We start from the raw sequence: 20,846 nt of genomic DNA, 5'->3' as shown, positions 1-20,846 counted from the left end.
TTTTGGCCCGTTGAGCCAAGGGAATATGCCACGTCTAATTACGAAGCCTTCGACTTGAAAGGGACGAGTCCCATCTGTGGCTGGGTCACCACAGGGCGAGTTGGGACCTCAGGGCCAGGCTCCCAGGGGACAGCACCGCTTCCAGCGCTCTCATCAACCCCAGCATTTGCATCCCAGTTTTAAAGCGTTATTTTCATGCAAAGAGAGCAGCGACAAAACCGAAAAGCTGATCAGAAGCGGGAGCCCCGAGGTTCGGCTCTGTGTGATGCATGAGCTCACTGAGCACTTCATTTACCGCTGCTAACGACACACAACGTGAAAGGGCTGAGAAAAAACAACCCCATGCACTATCAAAGCTTCACCATAAAGCTCGATTCCCCTAATTGGGAAATGTAGCCGGGGGCTCCCAGGAGCCAGCCACACCGGGCAGCTTCTTGCAAGGTGGCCGGCTGAAAAAAAGGAATAAGGCAGCGGGGTTTGGACGAGACAAGTGGGCACGGGGTGCCTGGAGGACTTCCAAGGCAGGGAGGAAGCGTGTGTGGGGGATTAATTATCTCGCCAGCAGATTCCTACTTTAATAACAATTTCTACTAGATGCTTTCCTGAGTTTTGAGGATAGATTTAAGCAATCACTGCAATGTGCCGAAAGCAAATCTAATTTCCACTCCCCCAGACGCAGAGGAAGCGGAGGACTAATTATTAAAAAAAAACACAAAGTCACACCTTTAACAGTCAAAGGCCTTTCCTAATCAGGCACAGGATGAAAAATTACGTTCAGGGAGCAAGGTGCCACCAAGGGCGTGCAGGGATGTCAGTGGGGCTGCTGGTCCTGCTCCCACCATACCCACTGCTTGCCCTCTTTATTCTTCCTAAGGGGAAAAAGGGAAGGGCCAGAGCATGGCTCCAGCTCCCTTCAAGCCAATTATCACCTAGGAATGTTCCCTTGGAGAAAACTGAATTATTTCTTAGTGTGTTGGGGGGAAGGAGGAGGAGGATAGAGGCTGGGAGCCAAGGTTTTAAGGCACAGGTCGTGTTGGTGGCTACCTGAAGCTTTTAGGCTGCGGCAGGTTGAGCAGTGTGAGCCAGCTCAGGAGAGCACGCAAGCAGGGAGGAAAGCCCTGGTGCTGTAAATCACCTCATTCCACTCTTGCTGCCAGGGAAGACTTTTTTCTCCTTTAGGCTATTTTCTAGTACTTCTGGCTGTTGGTTCATTTGTTCAAGCAGGGAACAGCAAAGGCGATTCGAGCATTTGTCAAAACCGGTATTCATCAGCAGGAAAAAAAAAAAAAAAAAAGGGAATAAATGGTACTCCACTGTTTGGGTTAATTGTTTAAAATTCTGGAGCATCCCAGTAGGTTTGCGGAGGGCAACACATGGGGTAAGGGCTCATTTTACAGTGATTGAATGGAAAATCTTAAGCCCCTTCCAACACTACATCTTGCCCTGCAGCATGTACCCGGATGGCATTTCAATATGCATGCATAATTTACAGTTTAGCTCCAACAAGCTTAAAAATTTGGTCTTTGCTAATGCCGGCACTCTTTGGCTGAGCAAGGTGAGCAGGGGCTGGCAGCATCTGCAGGGAGCAGCCGACTCATCACTGAGATTACGCAGCCATCGGGGACAAACTGCACCAGCAGAAAAACAGCCAAAAAGCCAGTGGGAGCAGCCCAGCGAGCCAGGGCGAGCTGCTGCAGGGCTGTGTGGGCGAAGTGAAGGCAAGGCAGAAATTTGAATCAATGGAAATCCCTATTTGCCATGCATTTAATTTGAATCCAGTGAGCGGTTGCAGGAACAAGCACCGTGTGTTTGCATGTCCCGTGCTCCGTAAGCAAGAGCTCCCAAATGCTGCATGGGGAAGATGGCAAGGGCATCGAGCCCCACTGCAGGGCATGAATCTGACAGTCCTGTGCAATGCTGGGCAGCTGGTGTGGGACACACGAAGCCAGGTCCCGGCCAAAATCAATGCTGGCTGCTGCTTTCTTGCAAAGTGTCCCTGCCAGGAGTTATTTCAGGCAGGAGAAACTCCTCTGAAGAGGCACTTGTTGTCCATAAGCAAAGGGGTGCTGGCTGTAGGAGTGATCTCTTTGTGGCCGAGGCAAATTCCCTATTTCCAAGGCAAATCACACCAATTTGAATTGGTCCCAAATGCTCTCAGGTTGGATGGAGGCTCAACAGACCTCACGCAGCACAAAACCACGCTGCAGCTGGTGTCTCCGGCTGTCGCCATCCGAGTACTGCATAACAATGCTTGCTCACGTTTTGTTTTCCTCACATTTTGCTGGAAGCATGCAAATTCATGCCCAGGCTCAGCCCGTGACAATCTGTTGGCATACCTGGGTCCCGGGGTCTTAAAAGATCCCCAGGGCAGCCACGGCGCTTTCTGACAGAGCGAGGACACCGTGCTCCCTTCCCACAGCTATGAGACTTCTGCAAGCAGAAGCACTCTCCTCACCGGCTGCCAGAAAGGCATTTTTGGACCTGCAGGGTCAGGATTTGGCCTGCTCAGTCACCGATTCATCTGCCCTAAACCTCATCAGTCCAAATGTCTTGATGCTGCAAAACACCAACACGCTCGCGCTATGAATGCCCACAGCGCAGGAGCTGGGATGAAGCTTTCTTTGGACACCTCCATCTGATGCCACAGCACCAGTTTGGCACCCAGAGGGACACAACATCCCTCACCCACGCACGGGTGCTGAGCCAGGGCTCGTGTCTTGTCCCAGCAAACCTTTCTGGCGCAGTAAGCAAGGCAGCACCGTGCTCTCCGGAGCCACGCCAGCCCACGAGCAACCTGCTGGCCTCCAGCAAACGGCTTGATGGATCATCTGGTCTCAGCCAGATGATATAAACTCACCGAGCAGCTGGGAAATTAAACTGGTGCTTTCATCTCCATCGCACAAAACGGGCCCCAGGGTGAGCAGCGCTGGCTGGGAAGAGTGTGGGCAGTGCCCAGGAGCAGCCCCCACCTTCTGCATGCTGCTGCTGTGCTCTGCTCCCCTGCGAAAATAACTCATTTCCACCCCAAACTCGCCTATCTAGTGGCCAGATAATTTCCAGAGGAAACAAAGAATGAAATGGGTGATTCACCACCTGCTTATCCTCCTCCCCGGGTGGTTTTTGGGGTGTGCAGGGTCAGAGCGTGCTGGGAAATGTTGGTGCTTCCAGGAAGGGGGGGAGCAGGCTGCCAGGAGGACTCCAATTTCCCCCACAAAAGCAAGCACGGTGTGTTTCACTGCCACAAGCAGCACGCTGCAGAATGATTTCTTAATCACAGACCTCACCAATATTTGCTCCCCTGGATTCAGGCCCTTTATTTGCTCACCCTCCAGAACCGTTCGCATCTCGCCAAAGGTCGTTCCAGTGCTTCTGACTCTAAATGAACCCTCTGCTGCTTCACTACAAACACCACAACACCTTCCTTTCAAGCCTCTCTGCCTCCCCTGGGAAAGGCAGACTGATGTGCACCGACATCCCAAGGGACCCTGGCACGGGGACACCTCCGTCTTGGTCACCATCTCCGCTGGAAAACATTTTTCCCTGGGAACATTTCAGCCCAGCCCCACACTGATACCGTGACAGCAGCAAGCATCAGTGCAAAAGAAAAGATATTTCTGGTCACATCAAGGTCTACCGAGTGCAGATCCTGTGTCTGGATGTTAATTAATGCTTAAGTAAAGGATATAGGGCTTTAATCAGTTATTCCTCTCTGGAAAATCCTCCCAGTTTGCAGCGCTTTAGGGACTTCTTGAGCCAGAGGTGGCACCTAAACCATGCTGCTTAATGCTGAAAGACATCTCCTGAGTAATTAGACTGAAGTCCAAAGAGCCCCAGGCTGGCAGAGGGAGGAGATGCCCAGTGACCATGAAGAACACAAGGTGAGGAGGATAAAGGTGATGGAAAGTGCACGCCTGTGAAATCACCTGCATCCAAATATTCCTCCCAACTCCGTCTTGACTTCTGGCACCTCACTTTTTTCCTTTTTATTTTATTTTCTCCCACGGTGTATGCTCTGAATCGCAGTCAGCCTGCTTGTGGCCTGCACTGGGTGCTGTAGGTGGGCACAAGCAGGCTCAGAGCGCAGGTCCCAGCTGTGCTGGAAGGCAGCCCCATCCCCTGAGGTCCTCCTTAGCATCACCACAGAGTTTCAAAGCACAGAAAATATGTTTTTATGTACATCAGCTGAGTGTTGCACATACCAGACCAAGCCGAAGGTGGATATCCCCCACAGGTTATGAGATCTGCCTGCTCAGGGAAGCTCCTACTTCGTCTGCAGCTGCTAGGAAGACACTGCCATTATGCTCACTGGGGCTGCAGACGGGCAGAAAGGTCACAGAGGTGGGAAGGCTTAAAAAAAACAACCTGTAAATGCCAGCTGGCTTTCCTCCTCCCTCTGCACTCATGGTTGAGCTGCCTGGCTCCTCCACTGCTCCCTCCTGAAGGAGCCGAGCTTAGCACCATTCCTCATCCTGCCGCTGCTCTCATTAGCGGGGCAGAGAGCGACACCAGAGTTCATTAATAAGGCCCAGCAAGTGCTTTGCCTGTCCAAGACCAATGCCAAAAAAGAAAAGCCAAGCAAAGCACGATGATGCTTTAACCAGGATGCTGCATGCACTGCGAGCACGCTGGTGCTCAGCACCACTGACTGCTCCGAGTGTGGCCAGGGGCTGCAGAACCCAAGGCCGCCAAGGGAGAGGTTTTTGTGCCTTGCTCATCCTCCCCTTGTTTTCCACTCTCCCTCCCCCAAACCTTCGCTCTCTTCTGTGTCACGCCAGGTCTTCCCATCAGGTGAAGTCACCCCGCTGTCACCGGATTACTCTGTCCTGTGGTTAACCCCACTGCTCCCCGTCGGCAGGGCTCAGGCAGGGATCCCTCCTGTGCCACCAGCAGCTGGCACGATGACAAGGGACACCAGGGCACCAGCCACAACGTGAGACCCTTCTGGGGGTCACTTTGTGTTTCCCAAAGAAGGCTGGTCTGCCTCAGCCAGGGGGGTTTGAATGCTGAACCGCCGCGATACGCAGAGATTAAATTCTCATTTCCAACCCTCCTGGGACAAGCGATGGCAAAAGTACGGTATGATAAGTTGGAGATGGACTCTCCTGTGCTTTTAGGGCAATTAGCAGGGAAAAAAATGCAGTAAATAACTGCAGTATTTCTAATGCTACAGGATACACATGGGGACAAGCTGCACTCCACCCCAGCAGAGCTGTTATTAGCATCTGCCACGCACAGGCAGCACTTAGCGTCTGCCCTGGGAAAGGGATTGCTTTCTGCCTGCATCCGCTGCTGTTCTGCCTGCCACCACAACCAGCGTGGGGATGGGCAGGGATGGCCAGGAGCTGTGCGAGGAGGGCAGCGAGGACGGCAGCCTCCTGTGGGCCTGCTCATGGAAAAGTGTGGCACACTTTTCCGAGCACGGAGCCTCAGGCCATGCAGGGAAGAGCAGAGATGCTTGGAAATCGCCTGCTTTCCACTGCAAAGGTGGAGTGACTTGCAATACAGCCAGCCCTCAGGGCACCAGGCAGTGTCCCAGCCTGGTTTTGGCAGCATTTGCTCCATAAGCTGGACAGCACTGAGCTGGGGCAGCCCCAGAACCGAGGGGGAAAGGCAGTCCCCTCGACACGACAGCCACTCACAGATCCCAAAGGTCTCCAGCTCGCAAAATCCCCGCTCTTCTGCAGCAGCCTGCTGTGAACACACACACAGGGATGGGATTTTAATGAAGAGGAGACCACACAGTTCCTCCCACCAGCGGCGGATTCGCACTGGAGGCTCAGAAGGGGGCATTGTTGCGGGAGCCACAACTGCTGCTATCGCTCGCCCACAAACTCCCAACAGCAGCAGAGGATTTTCATCCACAAACATTCGTTCTCTCTCTGTTTTCAAAAGGAAGGGCACATTATTCATGCGCCAGGCTTCCCCCTGTAAAAACTCCTTTTTTTTTTTTTTTAATTTGTGTTTCACAAAGGCTTTGCAGAGAAATGCAAGCAGACACTACAAGCAACTATGAACAATCAGCAGCCAGCATTCCTCCAGAACAGAAATGTTTTGTGCCCCTGATGAAATGAGGAGTGGGATGTTAAAAGATCACTCCTACCAACAATTAAAAGCTGCTTAACCTCCATAAGTTCATCACAAAATCTAAACACACGTCTCTGCTGCTCTAACAAAGAACTCCTGCTGTGCCAGAGCAGGTAGATCTTAGCCCAAATGGGATTTTCAAGTAGATTTCTAACACATCCGAAGGTTTTACAAGAGCAAGGAGGAGCTCAGGCTGACTCCTGGGTGTAGAGGAGGACCCTGGAGCGCCCGTTTCAGACTAACATTGCCTCTCACATGAACTCCTCCCTTGCTGCAAACACTCACCCTTTGAGCACTGTCTGGAAAAAAAGAGGGAAAATGCAGGCCTTCATTCTACAAAGGCTCAGCTTCTGATAAAATATTTCTGATGGTAAAATATTTGGGATGCTTTTCCCAGCCGTTTCCATGAGAAGAGTCACCTGGCCCCGAACCGGTGCTGAACTCTCCCAAGGAAGAAAATGACAGTGGTAGGAAAAGCTAGGAATTTACTGACCCTAAAGAAAAATTCCCAAGCAGTTTTGAGACTGAAGCTCAACGGGAAGCATTCCTCTTTGGCGAGAGGCCTTTTACTGGTGTGTTCCCACATCCCCTTTAATACCCTGGGAAACAAAGCAAACGGGGCACGGCTGGAGGGGGGCACCTGGCTGGAGGAGAGCCAGGAGGGGAGCCCTCGGTGCTACAAACAGGAGCTGGGAGCTCTGCCTCCTCGGGGGCAAAATACCTCCAAATTATTGCAATACTGGCGCTGAAAAAGAAGGGAGCAAAGCACATTTCCAGCTGCCTCCAGAAGGCAAAATGAAGCTTGGAGAGGGGCTCTAAGCCAGCTCCAGGAGGCTGACCGTCTACCCTGAGCTACCAGACATCCTCCCCACGCTGTTGCTTTGTCCTCATGTGCTGCAAAACCACGTCCCCCAGGGCCAGGGAGGTTCCCCAGGTGCTGCTGCCACCATGGATGTGGAGTGAGAGGAAACCACCATTTTCAGTCCTGCTCAGGCTGGGAAAAACAAAGGAAACAAATGCTACATTCTGTCTTATCGTGCATCGCCCCGTAATTTGCATGTAACATGAAAAAATGTTTATTATTCAAGGCCTTTTATGCCCCAGCTGAGGCAGGGCACAGGCAGCAATGCCAGCAGTGACAAACGCCTGCCTGCTGCATCGCCCCACGCACACCAACACTCACAGAGGGACAGAAGACGCCAGCCAGTGTCAGAGCCTTTTATGATTAAACAGATCCTCCATCTCAGAGATTTACAACCCATCCCAGGCAACTTTCCTAGCTCGTCCCAAGAGAAAAATGATGGATATTGAGTCATAACAGAGTCAGAACCAGAGAAAACTGCCCAAGTGGCAAAACCACGAGGAAAATACACAAGGTGGGTGCGTTGGCACTGGGATGGGCACTGAGGTTCTGCACCAGCAGGGCATCAAGGGGGGCCTGGATCAGTCCCTTAGGCATGTTAAGGAAGCAAAACATAAAAAGAGGGTTAAACTTGAAGAGAATGAAGAAAATAGGTAACATATTAGAGTGCTAAATCCATATTTAAGGTCCTGAGGTGTGACTTTTATAAATGCAGAGATCCCAGCGGGTCGCAGTGCCACGTTCCTCAACCGCTGCAGCTCATTTCCACTCACTGACCTCTTTCCTACCGCAGTTATCTCAAGCACCCCACAGCTGTTGTGGTAGCACCACAAATTAGTAGAAACAAGGCTATTCCTCGAGTGAACCGAGAGCGATGCCATTTTTTCCACGGAATGACATTTCAGAGCAAGGCATAATGAAGCCGGAGCGTGTTCAAGCACTGACTGCGCTGCTTGTTGGGCGGAGATGAAAGGAGTCTCTGTTTAAACTGGAATTTAGCCCAACGAGATAGAGTGGTGAGACAATAAAGGGGCTTTTGGACTGAATTGGAGAGACATTGGCAGAAACCACACACGGGAGGTGGCTGCGGCTTCGGGATGGGGGAAATGTAGCGGAGAACATCACAGCAGCAGAGACACAAGAGATTACAAGAAAATTGACTGATGTGGCATCCCATCACAGAAAAACACCCAACTAGACGTTGAGAAGTACTGAGCAACCATGCCTGCTTCTTGCATGTGCAGGACAGTGTCAATGAGGAGGTAACAACATCTCTATGTTGCTCAGATATGAGGGTGTCTACGAACAACAGGGCTCAAGGGATAACAAGCTAGATCTCTAGGAGACGTGGTCCTAATCCTGCTTGCCCCCCCTTGTGCTTTAGTCCCTGGTGTCTGTTTCCCTCCCCTCTTTTTCTGTAATCTTTTGTCAGACTGAGTTTTTTCATGGGATTAGTCTCTTCCTATGGCTACAGATAACATCTGCTACACCAGGAACCAACACTCTCTCGGGACCATCAGCAAACACCTGGATACAAATCCTAGCCCTGCCAGATTGCAGCTTCTTTTGCACTTCTCACTTCCTTAAAAATACAAAACACCACAATTACATACGTACGGCATTGTATTACCAAAAACAAGGAGCCCTTTCCATTCCCAACAGCCTCATTCAGAGGTTTTTGGTACCATGGACCAGGACGTTAGTGGCCAGGATGCTTTGCTGAGGACCTGGGTGAGAAGGGCACTGGGACATTTATTCCCCTTTTTTTAATCAAACAGTTCCCATCATGCAAACATGCAGCAAGCCCTGGCATGCACGGTGACATGTGCCTACACTGTGACAGGTGCCTGTATGTTAATTACCAGCTAATTAGGATATCTTGGAGCATTTTGTCTCCAGCACCCAGCATGGGGCTGTTGGAGCATGGCTGGCTCCTCCTTCCCAGCCTGGTCCCCATCCCTGGGCACCACCACGCTGTTCTCCTGCAGAACAAGGCTGTAATAGGGAAAGAAAAGCAGCAACGGAGCAGAACACCTCTGGGTGAGCACAATGAAACCTGGTAACACGGCCACGTGTAGGGGAAAAGGAGCGGGGATAGGACAGGGGCCATTGGGGTGGCTCGGAAAGCCGACTCACCAGGACTGCGGCTTCCTCTTCATGATGCCTTGGCGTCTCCACTGCGAGTGGGGGCTGAGGTGGTAGGTGAGCTGCCGGCAGAGCTTCTCCATGGCCCCGAGGGAGTCCCCCTCCTGCAGAGACAAGGGAGGGATGCCAGGTAAGGTGGCTGCAGCGTGACTGCAGTCCTGCCCCCAGGATGCTCCAATCCTGGAGCCGCTAGAAGCTGGCAAGTCGCAAGGCACTATGCTAAAAATTGGACAGGAAAGAGGAAAAAAAAACCTACTGATTGCTAGGGTGCTGCAAGGATGGAGGCATTTTGCCAAGGGTCAGCGCACACACAGACATTGCTCACGGGTGGGATTCCTCCTCTGCAAATCCACCTCCAAATGCAAGCAAGGCCGGAGAGCAGCAGCCCACTGCCCTGGTGGAAACCACAACCCAAACTCCCAAGTGTTATCCATCACATATGTGAGCACCGTTTGTATTTATGGGGTCTATCCCCAGCATGACCCACCAGGAAGGTTTGTCCCGTGAGTGCCCACGATGCCACAGTCACTGCAGTTCATTCAGCAGCAGCGCCGTTATCGTTTGACACCACCTAACGGCTTTCGGCACACAAATTGTACAGAGATTGATTAAATAAACCAAACAACCCATCCATTACTGTCAGAACCGTTTCACACAAGGACAGACGCTAAGAGGTTTGGTGAGCCTGGAGATCTCAGGAAGAGCACTCATCAGAAACGCTCAAAGTGGGTATTCGATAGGAAAAAAAGCATCAAGGAAAGCAGCAATTTTGGTGGAGTCACCTTAATTCCAGTTAAAATTTCCATGCAAAAGGATAGCAAAATGAGAAATCATTGGTTTTGAAAACTTTAGTTCTTAAACTTCCTGAACCTGGTCCTATAATTTTTAGTTCCTAAAAATAAACCAAAATACAAATGCCAGCACCTGAACAGCTAAATCGTGTCTCCTTTCAAGCTGTCTACATACCAACGCATGACACGACTCTTAATGATGCAAAATGTCTGGCTTGCTCTCTGAGAGATGACAAGCAGAGATTAAGCAAAGGAATAATTATACAACAAGCCAAGATGTGACAATTTGTGCATTCTGCCTGGTTTTATGAAATTGCTGCATCATGAAACATCTCAGAAAAGAAACAGAAGCTGGAAAGGAAGCCCCCAAATTAGCAGTCAGTCCGGGCTCGGCTCACCGCTGCTCTTTATTCAGGCTGATTGCCCAAGATTTTGCCCTGTTGCTGGACAAGCTGGATGGGGATGCTGATGAAGATGCTGAGTCTCATATGCCAGGATGCCCTGTTACTGCTGCCCTCCCGTCCTCTCCCTCCAGCCTCAGCAACGAGCTGCGTATTTCACGCAGCGTAATTTATGCAATGTATTCTCCCACCTCACCTCGCAGTCAGCAGAGCAGGACGGGCTTTATAAAGACATTATAAATATTAAATTAACCAAGGAGCAATCTGGTTTTTGACAAATCACCTCTGGGTGTGCAGGGAAACATGCATCAGGTTTTCTTAAGGAAGGAAAAAAAAAAGCAGGGCAGAAGGGGCACATCAGCAGATGGCTGGAGCAGAAATAGCAGCATAGGGCTTTAACCCCTTCATTTCAGCACCTCATTTATCACCATGACTTTAAATAAGGGTTTTAATCCCACGAATTTTGGTGCGGCTTCAGCCTATGCTCCCCCCCAGCAAGCTGAAATCTCTCCTGGAGGCCCTGCAGCAACAAATAGCTACAGCTCGAGACTCAGAGATGGGGGAACTCAACAGGCTCAGCACATCAAATTAGCAGAGAAAAAGAAACAACAGAGAATAATTTATTTCGTGTTTTCCACTAGAAGGGCTGAAAACACATTACAGTCATTTTTTAATCAAGGACTCCAAACACTGGGGGCAGACAGCGGCACGTGCTGCTCCCTCTCGATGCTCTCCCCTCTGCCAGCACAACCAGCAGCCCCAGCACAAGAGGAAAACACTGTGGATTTCCACACCTAGCCCGTGTTTCAGCTCCTGCCATTTATCTTTGGGTCCGTGAGCCGTTTGCTGCCTTTCAGTTAAAGGGAAGCAAACATATTTTGCATAAAACAGAGGGGAGAGAAGCCAGAGGGAAACTCTTTAGAGAGGCTACAAATCAGGCACAGCTGGTGGGGACGCTGTGTGCCAGGCAGGGCTCCTCAGCGATGCTCTCCCCGTGCCAGTGCTGTTTGTGCTCCATCCTCTTGGAGGGCTCCTTGCACACCAGCATCACCACCTCCAGGTCCCAATTTCAGCAGAGTTGTCTGCACAGCCACAGCACGTGCCCTGCTCCCTGCTGCAGTGCAGACCCCATCACCGAGACTCCCACCTTGAGCAAAAGGGGCTGTGGTGCCCCAGCTTTGAGATAATGGTGCCCAGATCCATGCTGCTCAGGCTCAGCTGGGCTTTCCCCCTGCTGCACCGCATGGGATGATGCTTGTTCTGAAGGGAACAGCACGCCAAAATGTGTAGAGAAAAAAAATTAAAAATAAAAAAACCTGGAGGAAGCGGGCACTGTGCTGCGACTCAGCGCTGCAAATTGCCTCTGCCGTAATCCTGGAAATGACAATTAAAATTATCTCCTGTATTAGCCTGACAACTAAATTGTTGGGGAAGTGAAACGACTCCGCAGAGGAATATGGCCAAAAAAAAAAAAAAAAAAAAAGCAGAGGAAGTAAAAGCCCCAGAAGCTTGTGCTGATGCACGCATGGCAGGAGGCTCCCTGGGAGCCCTCCAGGCTCTGGTAAGAGATTTTGCCCCAAGCAGCTGCTGAGCCTCTCGAGTGCTGTGTCCAGGTCCCTGCTGGAGGCTCAGATTTCAGCTTCCCATCACGGACACCTTCTGAGAAATTAAGCACAAAGAAATCCCCTCATGGGCACCCAGCAAACCACCAGCACCCCTGCAGGACCTTGAGGGGCTCCAAGAAAAGATGTTAGAGCAGGACGAGGCATCTTCTGAGCCCCATCTCCCTGCTTCAGCAGCCTTGGCCAGCTCATCCTTCACTAGCAAGCTCGACTCACAAGTCCTGTGGGTACAGGGCTCTTTGTGTTTTGGGGTTTTAAAACGCTATTTAGACAGCACCACTTCTGGGCACAGCAACTCACGCCCCTCTGGTCGTGGCACCACGCAGGGGTACAACAGGAGGGGCTTCTCCACACCATCCTGAAGCAGGCTGGAGATAAATGCTCCAGTTTAGCTCTGGGATGGATGCTCAGCACATCTCAGAGGCTGCTCACTTGGTTGGACCTGCCCGAAGCCTCCAGGACCCCAGACTACCAGCAGCACTCGTGGGGCAGCGCTATTTTGGGGCTGGAAAAGGCTGTAGGAAGCCTCTTTTTGAGGAAGTTCCTAAACCTCCAGCACCTCCAAGACCCAAGCAGCAGCAACTCCCCCAAGAACTCAGTGGGGAATGGTCACAGGCCAACCCTACAACAGTTTTCCTAAGCCAGCAGCACCACGATACAGCAAAATGGGCTCCCCAAAAGCACCCCCAGGCCTGACCCATGTCCAAAAGCCACCCTGGGCTTCCCAAAACCTGCTTGCAGAATCAGCGACGCAGCTGAAGCGGTGCCAAAGGCAGAGCTGGACACCCGTGCTATGGTTTAAACAAAGGCTTTTCCCTGCTTTATTGGACAAGTCTATCAGGAAATAATTGAAGCTTGCGCACGCTCCCGTGGGACCAAGCCCAAAAGCTTGTTTGGAAACCGATGCAGCAGAAAAACCAGCACAGCTCGCTCGCCTGGAGGAAGTTTTAACCTCACTTCCCTCAAAATGAAAGGCAGTGGCCAAACGGGCTTCCTGCCCCCCCGCAGCCATCGGCTCAACCTAGGGCTGGCTTTTTTGGGGGCAGAGGGCACAAGCGGCAAGGAGGATTTATCTCAACCTGCAAAAACTGAAAGCTGCAGCGCTGGGTTTTGGCAAACACTCCGTAAAACAATTTTCCTCGTAAACAATGAAAAGTGCCATTTTTTACTGAGCGCGTTGTCTACAAACAGAATCAAACTGTGGGGTTGATTGCTGCCTGAAATGACACAGAGGGATGAACCTCCAGCAAAACCTGGCAGTGATGCCAATGCCGTGGTGCTTCGTGTCCGCAGAGAACCCAGCCCCTTCTAGCACTGGGCATTTGTGGAAAATGGGAACGTGAATTTGTTGCTCTGTTTTCCAGCCTCTGGGAGGAAAACCCCAGGGCATCTGTGGGTCGGGGAGGTGCAGCCCAGCACGCAGAGCTCCTCAGCTTTCCCAGCTGCTGCTTCTGGAAGAGGCCTGGGGGCTTTCTCCTGGCACCGCATGCACAGGACAGTGCACAGAGCATGCAGGGAGCCGTGTGGCACCCGCTCCCCTACTCATTTCTCTCGGGAAGCTGGGAGGCATTTAGGAGAAGCCATGCCTCACACCTTTATGCAGCGCCCCAGCTCCCAGCAAGGCTCATGGAGCTCACGAGCAAACCCAGGCAGTGCAAGCATCGCTGCTATCAGCAGCAGCCACAGTTTTGGGGCAATGTCTCGGTTCCTTCTCCTCCACCGTGTCCTGGCTGAGCTGGCAGAGACCCAGCACGGTTCCCAGCTGTGGAGGACACGATGCTGAGCACAGGATGGAGGAGGGATGAGGGGAGAGCTGAGAGCAGAGGCTTTCCCTGCACAGGGCCCCTCTCCCTGCCGTTCCTCCTCCATCCTCGCCTGCCTCCAGCCCCTGGAGGAGGAGGAGAAGGCTGCTCGCTGCCGGGAGGAGCCGGAGATTCATGAGATTGCAATCCCTTAACCGATTTCAGCTGGGAGAAGGATTCGTGGCACACACCCCAGCTGCGAGCCGCCGCCAGCCCCGCGCCCACAACTGGAAAACGAGGAGGGGGCAGGAGCCGAGCTGGCTCCTGCGGGGGTCCCACTTTGTCCCCATGCAGGGCTCACCCATGGCATGGGCAAGGAACAGCCCTGAGCTGTTCTATCTATCAGATAGAACAGAGCCCATCTATCTATCCATCTATCTATCCATCTATCTATCTATCCATCCATCCATCCATCCCCGCACGCAGCCCCACAAACCCCCAGGGGCTGCAGCCCACGCTGCTCCCCCCTACCCATGCCACAAAAGCCAAGCTCCACGTTCCCAAACCTCACCTCTGGGCTGCTCCAAAAGCAGCAGCACACCGGGAGGCAAAAAACACCGTAAGGCCTTGCAATAAAGACGTTATTGCAAACTCATTTGTTCTCGCTAAGCACTGAATCGCCCGCGGCACAGCAGAGCCCGGGGGGCTGCGCTGGGGCCGGACACGGTGTTAAATGGGTCAGCGTTAATGACTGCAGAGCCCTGATAAAGAACTCGGGCTGCAGCACAGCTCTGACCCAAATTAGAACAATTAGCCATCGGCCCAAGCCGGAGGAAGCGACAGGTTTTTGCTTGCATTGTTACCCAGCCCCACGTTTCTGTCACTCGCAATCAGCCTCTGGGCAAAACCGGTGCTGTGCTGCAAATCCTACTGTGTGACAAGCCCCGGATTGGCCCTGCAAAACCAGGACTGAATTAAAAACAAGTTCTCTCTCCTGTTTGTTTGTTTGTTTGTTTTTTACCTTTTCCAACTTGCATCCTCTCTTTGAGGCTGCTGCAGGATTTGTGGTCGCAAATGCACAAAGCCACCAGCCAGGGAGGCTGCACTTGTCCTGGGGGCGCCGTTCCCTGCAAGTACGACATTTGCTTTCCATACGGTTCGGTGGATGTTGACCCTTAAAACACGACCTATTTCATACCCATAAAACAAGGAGAAGCTGATGGATTTCCTTCCAAGCCCCGCTTGCTTTATTTGCCTTAGGTGATTAGCTAGGATTTGCCTTCCTACAAATAGTTTGGGTTATTAGGGGGGGAAAAAAAAACAGTTGAGAGCAAAAACTATGCTCGCAATGGTAAACAGAGCTATTTCTCGGTAGCATGAAAACATAAAACAGTGAGAGATGCTCTAGGAAGCCCTAAGACAGATCATCTTAAATGGGTTTTGGCATGCATCAGAGCAGTTATTACAAATTAGCACGCAGCCAAGGAGAGCGAGCCCCCAGTAAACCACACTGACGAAGGGATAAACTGGGGTTGGAAGGGAATGGCAACAAAATAAACCCACTCCCCCTTTGTTTACCTGCAAACACGAAATGCAAAATGCTCAGCAAAGAAATATTTGCAGAAGGGAAGAGAAAGGTTTCAGCACTCGGGTCCCTCCTTACCACATTAAATGGCTCAGTAGCATTTGGAGGGGTGAAGCCAAAAGCATGATGCATTTGGTGGTGACTTTTTTTTTTTTTTTCTAAATCTGGAAGACTGTGACTTTGTACATCTTTGTACGTGCAATTATGTGCATGGAGCAAAGCATCCTGGCTGCTGGCGGGCTGGGTAATGGGGCAGCCTCGGAGCGGGGACGTCCCCTCGGTGCCCAGGTGGCACCCGAACGGGGCACTCAGTTTGGCTGAGCAGGGACAGAGATGATGGAGAGCAGCCTGACCTCCTGCAGCAGGATCCTGGCGTTCAAAGTGGCCTTGAGCTGGCCCCCGGGCTTGTCACCAGCCAGTTTTGGGTGACCTGTGCCCTTTTCCTTGACACCTCTGTAATGACTGCAGCCCCGCAGCGGGCCTTCCCCGCACCCTGCTCCCCGGCCCCAGGCTTTAATAAAGCCAGCACTGCCGAATTTACGATGCCTTCCCTTTTGATGTAGTCACGAGGAGCTGAGGTCATCTAATGGGTTTCTGGTTTTCTTTTTTTTTTTTTTTTTTCCCCTCCCCTTTCAAAGCACGGGGCTAACTCGCAGCCTATTGTTGCGTGCAGACATCTGCCCGGCAGCCACCCCGGCGAGCAGCGCCAGATTCGCCTTTTGAAGCCCTGATGGAGTTTTCTCCAGCAAATCGACCTCCTCCTGTGGGACCAGGAAGGCTCCAACCCCCCTGTGTAATAAGAACGAGGGTGTTCCCATCAGGGCTCCCCGTTTCTGGGCTGATCCCCTGGATCCAACCCCAATTCCCAAGGCCAAGAAAGGATCAGCTAGAATAGAACGAAGGTCTCTTCTCTGAGAAGAGGCTTTTACCTTCTTACAGGAAAAATGCATTTTTTTGGCATGGGAAATTCAGATTTGGGATTGCTGACCCTTCTCTCAGCATGGCTCCAGCGGCGAGCTGACCGCAGAGTCTGTCCCAAGCTCTGCTTACGTCCCCTTCCAGCCATCCACAGAGCAGCAGGAGGCTTGAAATTCAACAAAAATAAACCAGCTCCCAACTTCCCACTCCACAAGGGTGCTTGGTGGTGGAGTCAGCTCCGGGGGGTGCAGGATTTGGGCCACGGACCTACAAACAGCCAGTGAGACCCTGGCAGAGCTGTCAAAGCACCATGCACCACACCGCTCCATACAAGCATCACGAGGCTGCCTGCAAAAACATCCATTCAAAATTTTTTAAACCTTTCAGTCTGTCCAGAAGCTCTTTATGGACTCCTAAAAGCTGTTTTAATGCAAAAAGGGGAGAGGTGAGAGCTGCTGCTGGCAGCGCTCAGGCCATGCTGGCCATCCTGATGCAGGACTGAGCACTCACCTAGGACAATCAATTACAGGGTGATGAAGACCCCAGTAATGAAACCCTGCCTTGACCTAGCCTAAATTAGGAGCTGGTGATGCTGCTGCAGTAGCAGAGCACCGAGAGCGGAAATTTGTAGAAATGAAGAGAAATGGAAACCAATTTTGCAACCCAGATACCACCATAAGAAGTCCTCAACACCTGCCTGGACGAAAGGCCAAAGTGCAACGCGTCGAATTCGGTGTTGACACACCGAAATGGAAAGCAATGTACAATGGGGCTTATCAAAAGAGCCAGGAGTACAAGATGAATGGGATCGCAGTGACTCAGGAAGTTATTCAGGAAGATTCGGGAGTAATATTACACTTGGACTTCGGAGAAGCAATTAAAAAAGGCAATAAAATTCGAGGTGATAGATGGCCCTGAGGGGAGCATGTGAGATAAAGGGAAATTGCAGAAAGGAATATAAAAATCTGGTGCGAGATATACTGGAGGGCACCCAGCTTGGCTCCGGCAGCAGAGGATAAATGAGCAGCAGTCAAAATGATGAGGGGAATGGGGGGGGATCAGCAGGGGCCTACACCCTGTGCTGCAATGCCCAGCCCCATCGTGCTCCCAACAGGGTTTTCTCACCCCACAGACAGCAGCAGAGCCACGAGGACGGTGCTGAGCACAGAGCTGTGTATTGTGGGATCCATCCTGATGGCAGAAATCACTGCAGTGCTGGGCAGGACCCTTCTAATCACCGGCCCCCCTGGCTCCTTCCACCAGCTGCAGGGCGATAGGTGCAGGACATGGTGCAGTGCCTCCGTGTCACCTCGCACCACAACACCTCAGCCACTGCGTCTTGACAGCCCCAACCTGCCCCCGGTGTGCAAGCCACAGGAGCAGGCACTTTTTGGGGGAAATTGCCTTGGGAACCGCAGGTCGGAGCCCGGCGCCTGCTTTTGCTGCTATCTAAAGGGGAACGCTCGCCGTTCGCTGGACTCCGGGGTGAAGCCAGCAGTAAAACATTTGGTTATTTATGTTGCAGATGTAGGACATCACGCAGGATTTTCCCAGCCCAACAAGTCTCCCGCGGAGCCTGCCTCTCAGCCGCACCGCGCCGGGTCCCACGGGAAGCAGAGCTCAGCACACTCGCTATTTCTGTCGGAGGCGAGCAGGAGCGTCTCCAGGACAGCGCCTGGAGTATTTATGTGGTTCTCTGTGGGTTCTCAGACCCTCGCCACAACCCCTGGGAGCCTCGTGATGTGCACAGGAGCCTGGGAAGGGGAGACAAAGTCCCCTTTGCATCAGTGCTGGTCACTCCCTTCTGCAGGCAGGCACAGAAATGTGCACCTCAGGGCAAGGACACGGCCCTCAGAGCAAGTCTCACCTTCAGCTCATTCACCTTGTAGGCACGAGATAACCTGGGATTTTTTTTATATTTTTTTTAAATGATAAGATCACTGTCATAAAGCAGCAAACAAGGTCAGCTCTGGCAAAGCACTCCCAGCAACAGCAGCGGGATGCGACGAGGCCAGGGGGAGCGGGATGGTCTCTGCCAGTGCTCCAAGAGGATGCAAAAATACAAACACAGGCACGGGGGCTGTACTGGGGTGTTCCTGGAGAGCCAGGTGGAAGGAGAAAAGGGAGAGAGGCAGAGGAATCCAGAGGTTTAACAGATCCTAATGACTGCAAAACTCTTTGAAGGTGGAAAGGGTGGGATAAAGGCACAGTGTCGGATCATCGCTCGCTGAACTCTGGCCAGAAATCACAGTCCCTGCCATTTGAGAGCCACCACCAAGCATCCTGCTGGCAGCCTTCCTATCTGCAAGACCTTGGTTCTTTGCATTTCACGGATCCTTTTTGCCCAGCAGAGACAGAGCAGCTGTGTCACCTCTGTGAGGAACCCCAGGGAAACAGGACATGGCGCACCCCTCAGCTCCTCTCGCTCCATCAGCCCTTTGTCCTTTTGGGGTCCTAGCCCACCCCAAACCTACAATCCAGCAAAGAAGCTGAAATTTGGGGTGCAAGCCAAGCAATAGATTTTTCTTCAGGTTTCAATGCAGTTCACAGGACGGGGCAAAGGCAGGATTTGAAGGGGACTACACCACTGCATGACCCCAGACAGCCACCACGCAGCGCCTAAACTCCCTGCACCCCTCAGCAGGACTTGCTCCTGAGACTCTGGGAATGCCCCCATCTCTCCCCATTCCCCAAACACTGGGGAGCTGCCCCTGCTTTTGCCCCTGAGATGGAATCATGCCATTTTTTAGAGCATCTTTCACCCATTTGTATGAAAACTGAGCAGGGCTTTTCTGCCTGGCATATGGGATATGAGTCGGATGTGCCCGTGACCTGCGGCCGGGCAGATTCCTCAACGTGCCATCAATTTCTGGCATCATCAGCGAATCCTCCTTATTAAACCATTCATTTCTGCACACCCGCATTGCCAGCAGACCGCTTGCTTGCCTGGCGTTCACCCTCCTATGAATTAGGCTGGGAGCAGATATTAAAGCATCCATCCACGTGCCCGAATCACTGGGACAAAACCAGCGAGCAGGGAGCTCCCCGCTCCAGCCGTGGTGCACAAATCCCACCACACACTCCACGTACATAAACACTGCTCCCACGAGGAGGCAGGGAATCAATACGCTTCCTTCCTACGGGGTAAATTATCTTCTGATTAAAAGCTCAATGAGCTGAACTCAAATGTCAATTACCGTCAGAAAACATCAATAAAACATGTTGTTACTGTTTAATGAGGTACCTGTTTCTTCATCCGTCGCTTCCCTCGGGGACACTCGCTTGGTTTTAGCAGGTTTTAGCTGAGAGGCTGCCCATGCATGGGCAAAGCTCCTCTGCCAGGAACAAAACAGAGGTGACATCAAGCCTGGAAAGTGGTACGAGGCCACACACCCCCACAGGACTCAATTATTTCAAATTATTACCCAGCATAGGGTATTGTTCACAAAATAGTCTGTGAGCTTGCCAGCTCTAGCAAAACAAGCTCAGCAAATGGTTTCTTCAGTTCATCCTTCATCACGTTTTCTCCTGGCTATATTCCTCATCTTGGGATTCTCTGGGAGTGTGGGGCTGGATCAGACAAGGTCTGCTTGACCCAAACCGTTTTTGTGGTGTGGATTGCATGAGGATGGCTCTTCGATGTGCTTCCCAGGTGACTTTTTTTTGGAGGGAGCGATGCATCGAGGAAGAGGCTGGAGACTGAGCTCAAACAAGGGTTTGCTGAGCCCAGAAAGATATCAGAGCCTTCTCCAAGAGATTTCACCAACATTAGATGGAGCGTGACCAAGAGCAGAGCATCTCACGGCTTTTCTTCTTGCCCACCCTGAAGGGGAGGCCACCACGAAGGTGAGAAGAGCTGTTCTGCCCAACCATGCAGCATCGATGGGAGAGTCAGAGGTGGACACCCAGCAGAGGCAGCTTGGGTCTGTATCATCTCCTACTTGAGGTTTTCTCTAGAGAAGTTGGGAAGAAAACCAAGGAGTTGGGGAAGATATCACTGCCCTGGTGTTGAGAACTGGTGGATCCCTCCAAAATGCAGCCACAGACCTTTTCCTTCTCTTTTTGGCATTAATATCCTCACGCTGATCTGTCCCCTTCTACCTCCTCTTCTGCTTTGGATTCAACTCTGAGGTTTAATTCAGGAGCTTGGCAACAGCTGCCTTCTGAGAAAAGGAGGGACATTTGCAAAGAGCGCACCATGAAACATCTTCTCCTGCTCTGTTTTTTTTTTTTTTTTTTTTTTTTAATGATCTGCTCCAGTCCCAACCTGGGTGACGAAGGCCCCTGCGCAGCACCTGACATTTTGGAGGCTCTGCAAAATCTGCCTCTGAGACGACAAAATCCGTCCTGCGGCATTTAGGAGGGTTTGCAGATGCTTGCACAGCCTTCAGGAAAGGTCGCCCTGTTATTATGGGAACCGAGCTAGGGGCTTGTTGGCAGTTCTGCCAGCCAGCATTGAGATTTTGGGTTTAAGCAACCCAAAGAAGATAAAAAGATAACAATTTGACAAAAGTCACCCTCACCGAGCTGGATGGGCCCCAGAGGTTGAGAAGGGGGAAACAATATGGAGATTTTTTGTTTGTCTGCTTGTAAAAACCTCAGTCAGCAGTTGTTTGTTCCCATACAGCCCCCTTCTTCCAGAATGGTGCAGCTTCAGAGACTTTGAGATTACAGATTCTCCATGGATTGCCCCCCA

At 51.7% G+C, this 20,846-nt stretch overlaps 1 protein-coding gene across 1 annotated transcript in view; it reads right to left on the bottom strand.

The window, feature by feature from the left end:
- The window catches only part of LRRC75A (leucine rich repeat containing 75A), a 65,156-nt gene that overhangs the window by 13,683 nt on the left and 30,627 nt on the right, over positions 1 to 20,846 (bottom strand). Inside the window, exon 3 of the mRNA XM_032200901.1 lies at positions 9,083 to 9,195. Coding sequence (XP_032056792.1) covers positions 9,083 to 9,195 — 113 coding nt within the window. The remainder of the gene's footprint in view (positions 1 to 9,082; positions 9,196 to 20,846) is intronic.

Source organism: Aythya fuligula, chromosome 20 (assembly GCF_009819795.1).
Source record: "Aythya fuligula isolate bAytFul2 chromosome 20, bAytFul2.pri, whole genome shotgun sequence".
Lineage (NCBI taxonomy): Eukaryota > Metazoa > Chordata > Aves > Anseriformes > Anatidae > Aythya > Aythya fuligula.
This window is presented reverse-complemented; position numbering and strand designations above follow the sequence as displayed.